General features: G+C 36.7%; 1 protein-coding gene across 1 annotated transcript in view; it reads right to left on the minus strand.

The window, feature by feature from the left end:
* The window catches only part of LOC145986706 (aminopeptidase N-like), a 36809-nt gene extending 19325 nt beyond the window's left edge, over nt 1-17484 (minus strand). The window contains exons 1-11 of the mRNA XM_083121027.1: nt 17417-17484; nt 15942-16540; nt 15515-15670; nt 13780-14097; nt 10919-11105; nt 9998-10094; nt 8498-8579; nt 7684-7867; nt 6989-7184; nt 5691-5971; nt 2916-3115 (exon numbers count right to left, since the gene is read on the minus strand). Of these exons, the coding sequence (XP_082977153.1) occupies nt 2916-3115; nt 5691-5971; nt 6989-7184; nt 7684-7867; nt 8498-8579; nt 9998-10094; nt 10919-11105; nt 13780-14097; nt 15515-15670; nt 15942-16468 (2228 nt within the window). The 5' untranslated portion in view covers nt 16469-16540; nt 17417-17484. The remainder of the gene's footprint in view (nt 1-2915; nt 3116-5690; nt 5972-6988; nt 7185-7683; nt 7868-8497; nt 8580-9997; nt 10095-10918; nt 11106-13779; nt 14098-15514; nt 15671-15941; nt 16541-17416) is intronic.
* Between the last annotated feature and the right edge of the window lie 560 nt (nt 17485-18044).

Raw genomic sequence — 18044 nt, forward strand, 5'->3', positions numbered from 1 at the left:
GATTTTAATGCTGGTGGAATTGACTGGGCTACTGGAAATTTGTATTGCTCTAATTAATATGTTAAAAGAAAGGCTGAAAAAATTGTTGAAATCGCAACACTTTCAAATCTAATTCAGCACAATGTATCGTATGACCCTTCACTGCCTTTTAATGTTTTAAACTTACAAATAAGTGTGTATATTACAGTACTTATTCCCAATTAAGGAAAGATGTTAAAAAGGAATATTCTAATGTAAAGGAACATTACTACTCCTCCTTAGAAAACAATGTTAATGGTGACAAGAATGTTTTTTGGTTTCACTTTAATAGAAAGAAGAGAGAAAATGCTATCACTGAAATTATTTATGATAATGATGTACTGTTCAATGAATATGATATTGCTAATGCTTTTAGTGAGCTTTTTCACAAATCTTTCTCAAAAAGAAGTCATGTAAATTTTAAAAATATTAATCTTCATTCATACACCAACTTAATTGATGTACCTGTTATCTTGGAAAAGGATGTAAGTGATACAATTAACAAACTAAAAGGCAGGTCTTCAATAGGTCCTGATGGCATACCTAATTTTATTTTGAAAGCAAACAAAGATGTTTTTGTACCATTGTTAACTAAAATTTACAACATGTCACTTACTTCTGGAATATTTCCAGATATCTGGAAAAATGTGTTTATTGTACCTGTAACTAAAAACAAAGATGGAAAAGCCAATGATCTTAATAACTATAGACCAATTACTATATTAAATTCCATGGCAAAGGTTTTTGAACACATAATTGCTGACTATTTGTCTTTTTCTTTTAAACAATATATTGATGGAAATCAGCATGGATTTTTTAGAAAAAGGTCTACTATCACAAATTTATTGGTTTTAATAGACTCTCTTAAATCTAACATTAGGAAGAAATCCCAGACCGATAATTTATTTATTGACTTGGCTAAAGCCTTTGATATAGTCAGCCATCAGCTATTAATTTACAAACTCGACCAAATGGGATTATCACCACGATTTCTGAAATGGTTTTCCAACTTTTTAGTAAATAGAAGTTTCTCTGTTACGATTGGTGAAACAACTTCTTCTAAAAAAGAAATACTTTGTGGAGTACCTCAAGGGTCGCCACTTGGCCCAATTCTGTTCGCTATTTTCATCAATGATGTTACTGTATGTTTTAAATGTAGCACATGTTTACTATATGCAGATGATATAAAAATCTTTAAGAGTATTTTAACAAATAATGATGTCGCTCAAGTTCAGGCTGATCTCGATAGAATGACATATTGGTCAAGATTAATGAAATGGAAATTAACTTGAGAAAGTGTAAAGTTTTAAGATGTACTAAGAAAGTTCATTATATAGTCTCCAACTATTTTATTTATGAAAATAAAATACAAGTGTGCGACAGTCATAAAGACTTAGGAATAGTAATAGACTACTCTCTCATATTTGATGAGCACATTTCAGAAATTTCCAAAAGAGCAAAGAGAATGCTTGGTTATATATTTTTCTCATGGAAAGTTTTTAAAAAGGAAGATACCTTAATATTCCTGTATAAAACGATAGTTCGTCCTATTCTTGAATATGCAAATGAATTATGGTTTCTGACTGCAACCAGTCACCTTCAAAAATTTAAATCAGTTCAAAAACTTTTTATCAGGTTATTATGCACAAAGTTTAAAAAAAATTACTATCACCAACATTACTCTGAATGGTTATTACAGTTGAATATGTTTTCCTTAGAAGAAAGAAGAAAAATGAAAAGGATAAATTTTGTAGAGAAGATATTAAATTTCCAAGTTGACAGTGAATACCTTTTGAATAATATAGCTTATAAAATTCCCAGATATTCCCATAGGTATATCTCAATTCTCACATGCCTAAACAAGGCAAGAGGTTTAGTAGCTGATCTTGTTGAAACCTACAATTTGAATTTATGTTGATGTATAAAATTGTAGGATCCACTGTTTTATTTTATAATTATGTATTCAATTTTTTAATTTTGTATAACATAGTGGTTGTTTAATCGTTATCATCACTTCAATAAATATGATCATTATTATTATTAGAACAACACACAGTTAATTGCACAATATTATATAACAATAAACAATTATTAGTATCAGAGATTTAATAGATCTCATTGAAAACTGAAACTTGAAGTGTAAATATGCTAACTTATTATGTTATGTTATTCTACAGCTTATATATTTTATTCGTGTAACTTTGTACTTTTGTATTTGACTTAGTGCTGTATTAGGTTTCATACTGTGCTGAACACTTAAAATAAACGATTATTATTATTATTATTATTAACATATGCATATAAACAAAAGACGAAGTGGATAATGGTTATACAGAAGGTAATCTATTTACAAAACCATACAAAGCGCTAACATAATAAGAAATAACTTCAGGTTAGGTTAGGTTTAGTCATATTAGTCAATTTTAGGCACTAGCCTTAGTCCTATACATAAACAATTATATGTGTGAGAATGTACCATTAGATAAGTTACCTGAATATTTTAGGAATAGGCTTAATTTCTTCTCAGCTGGCTGTTCCTATTTCAATTATTGTTGACTGCTGTTCATGCAGCCATCATTGATACATAGCAAATTTCCCAGATTTTAAATATTTTCAACCAAGAATTCTTGCTTTTCCAAAAATGACGGACAGGTTTCAAATTAGATAATCTTGTGCTGGTAAGCCATAATGCGAAGAGGATGAACCACATGAACACAACAGTTGTACAGTCACGGACACTTCTGGGTTATAATGATCACATTGAAAGTCAATGGAGCTGTAACAACCCGGAAGTGTCCGTGACTGTACATGCACTACAAACAAACAATAATCTAACAACAACGCACATTATATTCAGCACTGCAGTTACTATTAGAAAACGTCATAGAAATACTCACGGTACTTCATTGTCGGGGTTCTCCAAATCCATCCACTTCTTCACTTCCTGCCTGTACTTGGCTACCTGCTCGCTAGCTCCGAAAGAACTCCTTAATCTTCGTACGTTTCTCCTCGCCTCCTTTCTTGATGGGGAATCCCCTTCCTGGTCCTCTTCTCCCAGCTCCTGATAGGCTGGGTTTGACAGGTAAATGAGATAATTCTGCAAAGCGTAGCCATATAAGAACATAGATACATAATGTATGTATAATTCTAAAACATATCTTACATTTGCTATCAAGACAATTTTAATTTCGACCGCCTCCGTGACGGAGTGGTTAACACACCGTGCTACGACGACAGAAGTCCCGGGTTCGAATTCCGGCCTTGATATGGATATTCCTTGTAAGTGTCCCTTCATCAACTTCATCATATAATCACTCATTATCATCTTCGCGATTAGCCAAAAGTGACCGAAAGTGAAGTAAAATAAACCCAATCAATGAATCAATCAACAATTTTAATTTCACTCATTGAAGTTATTTTTCACTTTTCTGTTGTTAGCGCGACGGTGAGGATGAATGATGATAAAGTAAATGGTGTGACAGGACAGCCACTGCTATTTAGCCCTTCCGTGTATATGCAGTGCTTTAGTTCGTACGTTCTTGATTGAAAGGGGTACACAAACCACATAAAAATATCATTATAGATACATAATACATACGTATATATTGATATATATTGTATATATTTTACATTATACGAGGGTCACTATTTATATTTTGAGCCTTGGCAATACTGATTGAAGTTAGGCGCGATTTGACGTTTGCACGGAATCGTCTGGCATTATTGACCATAACGTACTTCAAATGTATTGTCAATAGCTTCATTTGTGTTGTTTATGTTGCCTTGGAGATTGCGCGACAATAATAAAATGGAATTAACTCGTGACCATTTTCGTGCGATGATTTTTTACGATTTTCGACGTGGATTATCAAGACAAGAGTGCATAGATCAACTTACTTCCACATTTGGCGATGAAGCCCCATCCTTTGCCACTGTGAAACGCTGGTATAACGAATTTAATCGTGGCCGCCATTCGCTCACCGACGAGATTCGCGAAGGTCGTCCAAAATCAGTTGTTGTTCAAGAAAACATTGATGCTGTGCAAAACCTAATACTGCAAGATCGTCATGTGACATACTGTTAGATTGAGGTATTAGTTCCACCAGCATATATAAAATATTACATGATCATTTAGCTGTGAGAAAGGTATGTTCTCGTTGGATCCCACACAATTTGACAAAAACTCAAAAAGACGCTCGCGTCAATTGGTGAAAACAAATGCTCAATAAATAAAATCGTGGTGTTTCAAAAGACGTATAGAAGATTGTAACAGGTGACGAATCATGGATATATGCATATGAGCGTGAACGTAAACAGCAGTCGACTGTATGAGTGTTTCAAGATGAACCCAATCCAACAAAAGTTGTTCGCGCTCGAAGCACATCGAAACAAATGGTCGCCTGTTTTTTTCGGGAAAACTGGTCATGTGGCAACTGTGCCTTTAGAGGAACGTAGAACGGTCAACTCTGAATGGTACACAACAATTTGTTTGCCAGAGGTCTTCGGTCAAATACAAAAAACAAACAAACGCCGTCGGATCATTCTTCATCAAGACAATGCCAGCTGTCACACATCTCGTCTAACAACCGACTTTATGAACAGTCAAAAAATCGAATTGATGTGTCATCCGCCGTACAGTCCTGATTTGGCACCCAATGGCTTCTTCTTTTCCCGAATGTCAAGAATAAATTGCGTGTGCAACGATTTTCGTCGGCGGAAGACGCCGTTGATGCGTTCAAAAACCATATTATGGAGGTGTCTCAAGAAGATTAGAAAAATTGCTTTGACCAATGGTTCGAACGAATGCAAAAGTGTATTGACCATAAAGGAGAATACTTCGGAAAACAATAAAACAGTTTTCAATGCCAAATTCCTGTTTTTCCATTGTAAGGCTCAAAATATAAATAGTGACCCTCGTATATATTATTAATTACTAAATAAAATGTACCCAGTGTAAATATTTGCAAGTGAGATCTGCTAAATTTGAGAGGAACAATGTACCCCTAATCCGTTCACATTCGACGCCACTGAACAGGATTTATATTCCACTAAAGCAAGAAAACCATTAAAAATATTACTTGTTTCATTATCATTCTCTTAGACTAATAGCAGTAAAAATATAGCATTTTCCAAAACACTGTTATAAGTTTCAATAAAGAAATATCAATTTGCTGTGTATTAAATTTGGAAGACAGCTAGAAGGTAACTATTGAATGACAAATCTTGGCCAATTGTCAGCTATTAATATTATTTTTAAAATTTACACTTTTGGTAATGGCTTTTGGTTTCTCAAGAGCAACAAATTAATAATTGCATTATTGCTACTTAATTTAAATACACATTTTCAATTATCTCCCTGCAAATACGAAACTGAATATTAAAATAATACAACGACGCTACTTTATTTAAATATTTAAATTCAAATACATTTTAGAGAGAGAGAGAGAGAGAATAACTGGAGTCAGATAGGGATAGAAACAGCCATAGAGGGAAGCAAGAAAATGAAATTAAAATTTTAAGTAGGTAGAAAAATGTCTAAAGCTATATACGTAAGCACACATGAATGGACACAAGTCCATTGCAAATTGAGCAAAATCTTCAATCATTACGAAGTTTAGGAAAGAGTTGTGCTTCATACTTCACATTCGCCAATTATTTAACTATAACAATACCTTGTAATGCTTCCAAGCGTCTGTACCGTCAATGGATCTGCCCAAGTGGTCTGCCACTACGAACGCCATATACCATGGCTCGTAGGTGTCCAAGTCCCTCCTAAGGAAAAGCTGCAGTCGAAGGTGGTAGACATAGGAGAGGTCACGTGACTTGCCCAGGTAAGCAGTGTTGTGGATCAGCTGGGCACGAGTCAGGGTGGGGATGTTCTTGAAGTTGTCGCTGTTCAAATACCGGGTGATCAGGTCCCAGTTGTCTGTGTCGTAGTTAACGAAGTAAAAGCCTGGAAGAATACAACAATGCTGTGAAAACTGAATACATAAGTTGAAAGATCCTTCATACAATTCTCTAGTATAAAAACACTCATGATTTATTTTTCTTGTTGTACATATTCGTTGCATGGTAGAATTATTTCTCTTGTAGTCTACGGTTGTTTCAAGCATCAAAACACAGTTTACTGAACTAAAAATAAATATCTGATGAAAAGAGAGAGTGTTCTGAAACGTCACAACAAAATACTGTGTTTTTATGCTTGTATCAACCGTAAACTGCAAGACAAATAAAAAAAAACTTACGTTAAAACTAAACAAACTGTGTAACGCCCTGTAAGAAGTACATCAGACGGGTCGATAAGTTTTGATTGTTTTATATACAGTATGTTGTGTGTTAACAAAAGTTGCCCAGTGGAATTTTGGCAGAGGTCCAATAGATGCATTCGGTGTGGAAAGGGGCTTATCTGTGTCTGTGAACCTAATAACCGAAGACTGATTTTGGGGAGAACAAGTTTAAATAATGGATGTTTTAATTGTGATTTCAGGTATAAATTTTGTCATATTTATTAAATATAATATTGCATTAGGTGTGTTAAGAAATAACGTATTTATGAACCAAGAAGAACAAAGACTGATTGAATGATTTGTTATTTTACTTTGCTTTGCTACCACTTTTAGCTAATTACGAAGATGAGGTTGAACGGGATTAGATGAAATTGTTGGAGAGACAATCACAAACACACTAGGACAGCACAAGCTCCAAAGAGGAGAATACTGACCGTGAGTTCAGACGTTAGAGTTTCGATAGTCTGTAAAATGCAGTCCAGGATAACAAAATGAAAGAGAAACTATTTTTGAAACTTGCCATGGTTTGCACACTCTCAGCGATATCTATGAAGAGTTTCGTAGGTGAAGCCTCCCAATAATATCCCAATTGGTACAATAGCTTCTGAATTCTATTTCTATAGCACAATGGTAATAAACAAATACACAGAGTAGTTATATGACCACACGGCGATATAACTCACCTACATACTCAGGATTAGCAAGGATAAAGTTATTGCTGTCTGGAAGCCCTGTCTGGATCTCCTGTTCTTTCTCCCGAAGGAAGACTTTGGCTCTTCTGTCGTCAAATTGAAGCTGGTCTTGAGTTGTGAAGGGCACGGGAATAGTCCACAAGATGTTCTCAACTTCTACCTTGTACTCAAACTCAATGTAGACTTTCTGGAACGAGAAACGTACGTCGGTATCTGAGTTTATTCCATTCACTTTCTTTGAGTTGGGTCCACATCTTTAAATATGCACATCTGAAAAATGTTCATTATGTCTGCAATCGAATCTCGGGTATTCCGACAACCAAACGAACACTTCCAACCTGTCATCATATTTGTCACAGTCAAGAACAACTGTTAAGAACTATAGTAAACTGAGAATTCGCAACAAATATGTTAACAGAAAATATTGTTTCTATTTGTGCAGAAGTTCTCAAATATATTTCAAATATCTTGCAAAATTTGTAATACGAATAACCTTAAACACTACAATTTAATATTATATATACACAAACATTGTGTGTATGTGATTATACACACAAACACACACACACACACACACATTTCGCATGTGTCTGTAACTGTGTCTATGCATTCTAATTCCCTAATCTATACGTTGTAAGCAAAGTAATGTCCATAGCTTATAATTAAAATATGGAAGCTTATTTTACCTGGCTCAACGTTGCTGTGTTGTTGTCGTAGTTTCTGTTGATGGTGACAAGAGGAAATCTGGGGTAGTCGCTCCATGTGGTTGCCATGTCAGCCAATGATATCTCCTGCGGTAATGTTCCTTCCTCGTGACAAATGTCATCGTAAGTTTGCCAGAAATACTCCTTGGTGTAGGTCGAGAAATTCCTGGTGAAGAGAATTGCTATTATAACTTTTGTAGTAAAGTTCATATTCGATCCCCAGTATGCGTACGACAGGAAAAGAAAAGGTGAGAAATCCGTATTTAAAAAAGAACGTGGAATACCATGAAAAGTGGTTCTACTCAATAAGCAACAAAAAGAATTGCGAATGCTATAATGTGCATATTTCATCAACAAAATGCATTAGCATCTGTAGCCTATATGCTTTACAGACAAATTTAGCTAAACCTTGCATCATTTTTCGAGCGTCACACACGTTTTCAGAAATGCTTCTCGTCCGTTTAGACGTGGAAACTTGTCATGTCAAGCTTGCTGTCATTTTGACACGTGGTAACCAGTTGGCTTGATTCAAGCCAGATGCAAGGTTACATCTTGCCAAATGCTTTCAGCAAGCTTCTTCACTTTACCTGAAAAGCTTGAAGCAAGCTTACAGTGTTATCTAGGATAATACTAACAAACGAAATACGTCATTAACGACATACAACCGGCTTTAAACTAGAGAAACAGAATATATACACACATTGGAAGAGACTGGAATAAGTAGATGACGAGGAATACAATGATATATATATATATAATGAAAATACATATGCAAGAAAACAATCTGTATACTTACTTCTCTATGATCAACCTCCTAAGCGTCTTCTGGTGGTTAACTGGAGAAAGGGTTTCGTTGAACATAGACAATATCACTCGTTCTGAAAAGTAAGGAGGAACATTTCAGATAGATATTCTTTTTTAATGCTACACAGACACACACAGGACTAAATATAAAAGCAGTGACACGGCAATCAAATTTTAATCACGCACTATTTTGTGATAACCGATTCTTAGATTCAGAATTCTGAGCACGGTATGATTTCAGATCATGTTGTCCCTGAACTGTCATAGTGGGATCATATCTGACCTTAAGCAGCAGCAGTCCTGAAATATTCTGATCAAACCTCGTATACTTGTTTCTCCTGAGAACTGACTATACATCAGTGAATTGTACGTATGTATTGTGTCAACATTCCCTAATAATGTTCAATTATCACAAAATAAATAATTTTAAAGAAATTACAATCATTAAAACTGTTGAAGAGTAGCCCGGGAGCGACCAGCCAACCGAGTGTCGCAACGAAACAATGTCGTGAAAACTTGTCAATTGTTGCTTCAAAACCGTCACCTTTCGCTAAGACCGCTAACAGACGAGGATATCATAAGCAAGAACACAGGGAGACAGATTGTAGTTCAAGATTTGAGAAAACGGCAGGTTTATTCGCGCTGTGATCCACACTTTTTTCTCCAGTGCTAAAATATTGATTGACTGATTGAGTTTGTGTTTTAAGTCCACTTTATGCACAGTAAGGCTAATCGGGACTGGACCTACAGTTTAAAGTGGGATCCGAACCACTATGTGCCTCCACCGGGTATCGAACCCGGGACTCCTTGATTACAAGGCGACGACGCTACAACAGCGCCATTGGCGAGGCCCTCCGAAGAGACTGTGGACCAGGGTTGTTAAAGATAATGGAATCCATAAAGTCTCAAGGGTTCTATTAGGTTCCGTAAGAGGACCGGAACCTCTTTCCTCATACAATTTAAATTCAGTCCCAGCTGCGTATTGTTTCATTTCAATGCGGAAATTGGACACTTTTTAACATGATCCGGAGAAAAGGTGCCTGGACCGCATTTAAATTCATCCAAAAAAACAGTTCCCGAACAGTATTTAAATTAATTCGGAATAAAGGTTCCTGGACCGAATTAAGATACTTTACAGATAATAAGGCTATTTACCATCCAGAACCCGTTTATGCTTGCTGAGTTTCTCTCCTGGACCGGAATTGAATTTATTTAAAATTCCTGGGCCCTGCTGTGGACCTTGTCCCAACGAAGCCGAAAGAAATCAGCAAAAAGGTGCAAGTCGGAAACTTCACCTGCCACAAACAAATGTCTGGAGGATACTCCATAGACCGCGGCTCAAGAAACTCAGTGTGATTTACTAAAAATCATCAAATTACATTACAAAAACTCTCAGATGTTTTCTACTCATGTACCTTAAGTTTGCAATGAACAGAAACCAAGGAGTTACTAATGAATAGCCCTGTATATATATATAAACATGCTTTCATACCATGTTGTGCTATCCACTTTGGTTTCCGCGATATGTCTCCGTAAGCAAAGAACAATGCGTACACGTCCATCATTTCCTTGTGCATGCTGGGAACTGCCTACATAGAAGAATGTCAAGTTAGCACACTAGAACTTGATAATAGAAGATTCACAGAAAATGCAAAATGCATGTTAATAATTTTAACGTGAATAGGAATTGTAGCTTTACTGGCTACGTGATTCCAACAAGTGTTCTCGGGTTACCAGCCATGTTAAATCGGCGTTAAATTACAACGTTTCGAGCACATACATTGTTCTCATCATCAGGGAGTGTAAGAAATGGAGAACAATGTAGGATTAAGTACACGACTATGATGGGACGGAGTTTGGACGTTGCCTTCCTATTGGCTCGCTTTGGATCTCGGTGTTCTTATTGGCACATGACACAACACAATACAGAGCGAGTCAATAGGAAGGAAACGTCCAAACTCCGCCCCATCATAGTCGTGTGTTTAACCATACAATGGTCTCCATTTATACATTCCCTGATGATGAGAGCAATGTATGTGCTCGAAACGTTGGAAGATAATGCCGATTTAACCTGGCTGGTGACCCGAGAACACTTGTGTGAATTATAAACGTGTCATGACAGTTAGTTGCACAGTCGTGGAAAGAATTACTTCCGCTTAAGACTACTGGTATTAAGGCTCTATGGGGGAAGATTTTTTTTCATGACTATACATATGGTCCTAGTCATATCTTAGTAGCTATGTTCATTGCAATAGAGACCCAAATTAATCGCCCACCCCAATGAACTTTGCTACATCCGCCACTGAGGCGCCTTACGTTGCACTATTGAACTTTATCCGAAGCAGACAATGGAAATTCCTTCTTCACGACACTAACTTTATAGATTGAGAAAATAATTACAACATCCACTTACCGCGTATTGAGCTTCGACGGCATGCAATAAGGCTAATCCATCTTGGAGCTTCACGTCGTCCCACCAATCAGAAGTCACCAGTCCTCCTAGCCATTGGCCTGCTAGAACTTTTGCAAGGAACAACTTTTCATAACCTTCTAGAAGTTTTCCAATGTACAAATCCTTAGAACTCTTATATTCAATGTTCCTGTCGACAGAGACAACGTATTCATTCACAGTGCAATATATCACAATACACAAGTTTAAATAGTTCGAAAACAGTAGATGTTTTTTCCCAAAGACGTTTAGAAATGATGGTACCAAGATAAGACTTCACAGTCTCGTTTCGTGACTGATGAAGCCAATCTCGTTCTTGTCTCTAGGTTCGAAACAATAGTTACAAAAACACACTTGTGATCAGGGTGGATAAAAATCGTACTTTTTATTTAAAAATCATTATTGATGATTCATTTAATTAAATTCATTTTTTTAAATTTAAGTTTAAAATTACTTGTATGGTTTATGGCACCATACATATATATTCCTTTTCTGGAATGTCTGGAGTAAAGACGCGCAGAGGCGAAAGCTTGAGGGCGGGACAAGACTAGGTGGGGAAGGGTGCAGAATACAGAATTCCCCTAGTAGGCTTGCGAGCTGCCATGTTTACTACAGAACTACTTGAGCAGTCGAGTGGCCCCTTCTCGCGCGACCCCTCCTCTCCGCGCGTTCATTGAGCAAGGCACATACCCGCAACGTGCGCTCAGAACGCGTTCGCGTTCTCTTACACCAGACATTCCGGAAAAGTAATATAGCTACGTATATGTTTTCATAGAAAGGCCGTTTCTAGTAAATGGCCCCGCAAAGAGAAATTGAACAATTTGATTAGAGCAAATAAAAAAATATATGTAAATATGAATTTTTCTGTTTCTGATACTATATGTAGGAACCAACTGTGGAATCGTTTGTTGAGTGTGTTAATGAAACTTTAATACATAATTTCACTAACTTTTCCTCCAGTGAAAATAAAACATTTTGGATTTACTATATAATTGTAACTTAAAATATTGTTTTATAGTCTTTGAAGTTAAATTTTGCAATTTTTTTTAATGATAGCAAATTATCAGCTGCCATATTTTTCTTAGGGTTTAATGATAATGACAGTATTTACGGTTTAACATGATAAGTGTTTTGTATATTTTTCTACATAAAATGTTTGCCAGTTTGCCCTACAAAAATAATTGAATTTTAAATCAAGAGAAATTTAAGTGTTTGCAGTTTACATCTTACATTTCCTCTCGTATGAGCTTAACCCTATCAGTAGAAATATTTAGATTCCTTTCTTTTCCTTTCTTAGAGTCTGATAAACACCACTAAATGATTATGAGTTTAATGTACTTTCTCCAAAAGTGATTCTGATATCTACAAAATCCTTATGTACATTAGTCTATAAATTATTTATTTAATGTGATTTAAATCAGTGATTTCTTTTTAAAAAATCACCTGATTTAAATTGCGATTTATATCAATCTGATTTAAGTGAATCCACCTGGATTGTGATTAAAAATTTACTACTTAGGTATTTGGACATTAAAGAACAGTCATATAACACATTAAGAATGAGGAATCAGCCATCGCCTTTGGCATGTCTAAGAGCTACTTACTCTACCAAGAAAGGAAAAACCCTTTGGAGCTGTTCTGGAATTTTCACAATCATGCAGCACACTCCACGAAGAAATCGCTCTTGCAATTACTATAAGCAAAATCCAACGTCCTATAAATAAGCAGGTACATATCTAATAATTCTATGAATGTTAGTGATAATTGTTCTTCATTAGCATGCAATGTTAATAGGATATTCTCCAACGTCTAGTGCTTTAAACTAAACTTATTCCAACAAGCTCTCCTCTCGTCTTCAGGTGATTTTTTTTTTGCCAGTGGTTGGAATTGAACCTCTCTTGATACCTAGTGTTAGAATAAATATAGTTTAAAGCACTAGCCAATGGAAAAAGTCTAATTAACATTGCATGCTAAGGTAAATATCTGTTCCGTGTGTCTGAAGAAATCGCATACTAAAGTATCTTGTTTTAGAAATATCCCACGATATAGGCCACAATAGTCTCTTACACATAGCCACTTTCTCTTTCTCTTTTCTCCTCTGCTTCTCTTTTGGCTCTTATCGTTCTCTCTCTCCCCCTCTCCTTCCTCCTCAGATTTTCTCTTCCTTTACATTTTTCAGCTTCTTTTCATCTATCTCCTTGTCTCATCTTTCTCTTCTCTTTCTCTCCTCCCACATCTCACTGTGAGAGCGTGTGTCTTCCCATCTTTCTTTCTTAACCTACTTCTCTCTCTTTCTCGTCTTGTCTCGTTTTAACAGAGGCCCTTCTTCTTGTTCTCTGTCTCGTATTGTCTCGTTTGTCTTGAAAAGATCCTACCTGCTTCGGTACCATCCTTATATAATCGGTTTTTCAAATGTTAAATGTGGCACGCTGTTTTGGTACGACGTTCCTTGTTCGATTCCCACCATGGGTGTTGTCTGTGAGTGTCCCTGCATCAATTCATCATATCATCACGCATCTTCATCTTTCCAATTAGCCAAACGTAGCTGAGAAAATAAAATAAGCCAAATTAATCAATATGTACAAAACCAACTAGAATGTAGGATTGAAATTAGAAGAAAATAGTTTTGTTTGTAATCGTTATGAAGTTAAATGTTTCAAACAGATCTCCTAGTATTCAGAGTCGTCGTTATAGTGCAAATAATAGTTACATTTAACATACTCTTGGCAATATAAAATCAGGTGCACTCAATTTGTAATTTTTTCATATCTCATCCTATACACATTACATGTCAACGATTTTACAGTTATGTAAAGCACACTCACTTCATGCTAGGCATTCCCCAACAGTCAAACGTCCAGTCAGACGTCCAATAACGCGATTCAGGAAGGAATAACACGTCCACTTTGCCCAATGGATGCGGAGTATCGAAGTAGTTCTCGTAGTACTTGACGAGGTCCACCACGTACTCCGAAAGATACTCCTTGGTGTCGAGGGCTCCTTTGGGGGTCCACAGGGCGACGTTGGTCACTCCAGCCAACCTCTCTCTCTTCTCGAACTCCGTGAGGGCGATTCCAGCCATGTAGGTGGACATCGGAGGCGTCTTCTGGAAGGAGTCCACCATCCAGCCTTCATGATCGGGGCTAGTTGGAGAAAACGAGGGAAAAAGTTACTCGATAAGATTTTATTACTTATACATTTCGTTGTAAAAGTGGCACATTAGGTAACCGCAGAAAAAAAAAATTGTGTAATAATCAGCAAGTCTTGTCCTTGAAGTGTTCTATGTAGAAGTCCGTGTGATCTTGTGTTCACAGATGCTCTTCTAAGATAGAAATGCTTAAATGGAGGCCGAGAGAGGAAAAACAAAATTTAAAGACGTAAGACAGAAAATGCATTGGTAAGAGAAAGAAGATAAAGAAAAAGCGATAAACAAAGAGAAAGACGATAATTAAAAGGAGAGAGAGAGAAGATAAACAAAAGTAAAGTTAGAGAGGGAAAGAGAAAGAGAGAGAAGCAAATGAAGAGACAAAAGAAACAAAATAATGAATAGAAAATATAAGAAATGGAAGAGGTAAAGAGACAAAGAAATAAAAGCCGTAAACTAGCGAGTCACAAAAGGAGAACGAGATATAGGAGAACTAAAGATGTTAGAGAGAGAGGTGGGAGAAATATGACAAGAAAGTGGAGAGAAAAAATAATGGAAGAAATATTTACAAGAGAGAGAGAGAGAGAGAGAGAGAGTAAGTAAGAAGAGTGGATTCTACGACTGGGTTTCTAAAAAGAAAAAAATCACAAATGAGTAGATCGGCGTACACAAACTATTCGGATATCTTCAGATCCACTATGTGTTCCCCCCTTTCCCATTTTCCCCCGAGAAAGTCAGTGCAAATGTTCCGTTCTTTAGTAATGTGGATCAAATTGTAACAATATAAAACTTCTTTTGGTGCAATATTTTTGCAATGTAAGTATATGTTTTCAACAATAATTTAAAATATATCAAATTCTCATATACATACTACTCTGGGACAATAATTAAAGCAGGAAGTTTATTGCTGTTGGTTTGATTAATCCACATTAATCGGGACTGGACCTACAGTTCAAAGTGGGATCCCAACAACTGTGTGAATCCACCGGATCCCGATTTTCTGTTATTGATTTGCTTTATTTTACTTTGCTTTTTGTGCCACTTTTGGCTAATTTGCGAAGATGGGGATGAGTGATGATATGACGAAATTGATGAATGGACACTCACAAATATCCATGCCCAGGCCGGGATACGAACCCGAAAACTCTGGCGTGTTAGCGCGATGTGCTAACCACTCGGCCACGGGGATGACCCACCGGGTATCGAAAACGCGAGAAAGTTTATTGCGGTAGCCACAGAAAAATGCAATGTCTCCCTTTCCTAGGAAAGATCAAAGCACATGTACAAACATCCTGTAGGCCCATCCCACTTCAGTTCCTACATTTCTTATATCCTATAGAAAACACAAATTGCTTCAATTGGTCTTTTGTAGACGTGATTGATACAAAGAATTTATTTTAAAAAAATCAACTTACAGAGCTTGGGAAGAGGCGAGAGGTGTGCTGGAGAGGGCAGTGACGGTATCTTTCCTTCCGATGGAGATTTCAAACTCTGCTTTCAACTGGGGCTCATCAAAGCAGGGGAAAACAGTTCTGGCGAATGTCGGTCTGAAGTCGGATATCAGGAGAACCCTGTGAAGAGAATCAAGGGACCTTTGTAACACAGAACTTGCAATTAGAATTAATGTATCCATGACTATGCTATGAATGGCAATAAAAAAATGTGCATACATTTGCATATATAATTTTCTGTCAAATAGCACATCTTCCAAATAAGTTAAAAACTAAGAAAAGTTAATCAATTAAGAATTGGAACTCTGAAATTGAAAATTAATAGTGGGTATATTGTTTCCAATTGATTGACTGATACTATAAGGATGAAGTATGAAATGTGAATACTCACTTCATATCCCCGCTTTCATTATCCACATAATCCTTTCTATACCATCCTCGAGATATTGATATTTTCCCGCTGAATTTGATACTGATTTGGTAGTCCTTCCCTTCCTCCAATTCTCCGTCAAGATTGACGACTAAGAACTGTTCTCCAGTCTGGAACTCCACGCCGGAAACAGTGACTGGAGTCTCTCCGTCCTTCACCTGGACATTCTCCGCTGGAATCTCCAGATCCACGGCATGAAGAGTGATGTTGTTGGAGGCGGACAAACACTTGACCGTGATTACCACCTCTCCAAAGAAAGCGTCTTCTTCCGGTAAGGGTCTTATGTAGAGCTTGTAGTGCGAGGGAGACAGGTTTACTGGCAAACGAATGTCCTTCTTCGGGTTCTCAGTTCCACCGTTGATGGATCTCTTCAATCTGTGCAGAGGTTCCGCCTCCTCGACCAACGATCCCTGTGACTGTAGGGCAATTGCAAGTAGTAATAAGGGCAAGAAGACCTTGCTAGCCCACGACATGTGTCTGGTCTTCATCCTCTATCTTCGGCGAAAGACTTTAGTGCAAAGCGTTCTTGGAGACAATCTTCTCCAGCGATTGTTAACAATCTGCAAGGAATCATAAATAAGAACTAAAACATTCCAGCTACATGGTTGTATGACGCATGTTTGCATTGACTGAAACGCAACAATCATCTGACGCCTACATATTCCGGTCACACACAGGAAGAATGGACAACCGACAATGCACAGGTTACAAACTGCCCAAGGTCGCAGAAATGCTTTATTCAAGGTGCATAAATAATCGCTTTATTAACGTTATTACTACTAGTTCCTTTCGGTTGATAATGTTTAAACATTGCATGAATATTGATTGTGTCGATGGTACGCGACACCTGTTCCACGTCACGAAGTCGGCTGAAATTTGATAATTAATATATTTGTGTAGCTCAATCTACAACACTTCTCCTGCTAAGCATGAATTAATATCGAGAGGCGCTATGCATGTGCCTGAAGATTTTGATGTACCCGGGAATTCAGACAAAGTACGAAACTTCATACCAAATTTATATTCCTTTCTTGTCTTGCAAGTTGTAATTGACGGTTTCTGAATTGAAGATTTAGATCAAGCTCGCATCTAACTTTTAATTGGAAGTTTCCAAATTGAAGATTTAGATAAACCTCGGAATTGAGTTTAATTTGGCAGTTTCCCGATTAAAGATTTAGATAAAGTTCGCATCTAAGTTTTAAGTGGCAGTTTCCAGATTGAAGATTTAGATAAAGTTCGCATCTAAGTTTTAATTGAAGGTTTTTCGATTGAATATTTTGATAAAGTTTGCATTTGAGTTTTAATTAATGATTGAAAATTTAGTTAAACCCAAGTCTCGGTTTATAGTTACTTTCTGCATTACGCTAGTATCTAACACTTTTAGGATTTAGTTCAAGATCTTTGTATCTATGAATGTTGAATTCACCTGTACCTACCCGGAGTTTTTCCTCACTATGGTCAGCTTGTTGGTCATTCAAACTTCAGCAATGAGACTAGCTGCCAGCGACTCATAAGTGACTCGACCCCAACCCCATGACCATCCATCCGACACATCAGCGCCATATTCTGAAGCAGTCATATAGAGGTCAACAATTGTTATGCTGTTGAATACAATTTTTTTTCATTACATGTGGATAACATTACCAAAGAGTTATCGTCTCACAAACAGGAAATGCACAAAGGGGATTTTCTTCCGTCGCTGATGATATCCAGTCACGATAACACTGTTCTAGAAAGGTTTTTTTCTCCTCATGTGAAAATAAGTTTTTCTGATGGAATTTCGTATGGGAAATTCATATCCGTAATTAGAATTTCGCTATCAGGAATGCTTTATAGTTATATGGAAAAAAATAGACTCATTTTACTCAGATTCACCGTTCGTGATAAATGCATGGAAATGTCAGATGAGCAGCTGGCAACATCTGCTTCTTGTATAAGACGTTGGCAGTTCTTTTACTAAGCTACATGAAGTACCTGCAAGGTATTGTCAAAATACTAAGCATTGTGTTTGAAGCTTTTGTTTAAGTTGAAATACTTTGTCTGTCGAAATCAACCAGGTAGCTT

The sequence above is a fragment of the Lepisma saccharinum genome, chromosome 4 (genome assembly GCF_977018435.1).
Source record: "Lepisma saccharinum chromosome 4, izLepSacc3.1, whole genome shotgun sequence".
Taxonomy (NCBI): Eukaryota; Metazoa; Arthropoda; class Insecta; order Zygentoma; family Lepismatidae; genus Lepisma; species Lepisma saccharinum.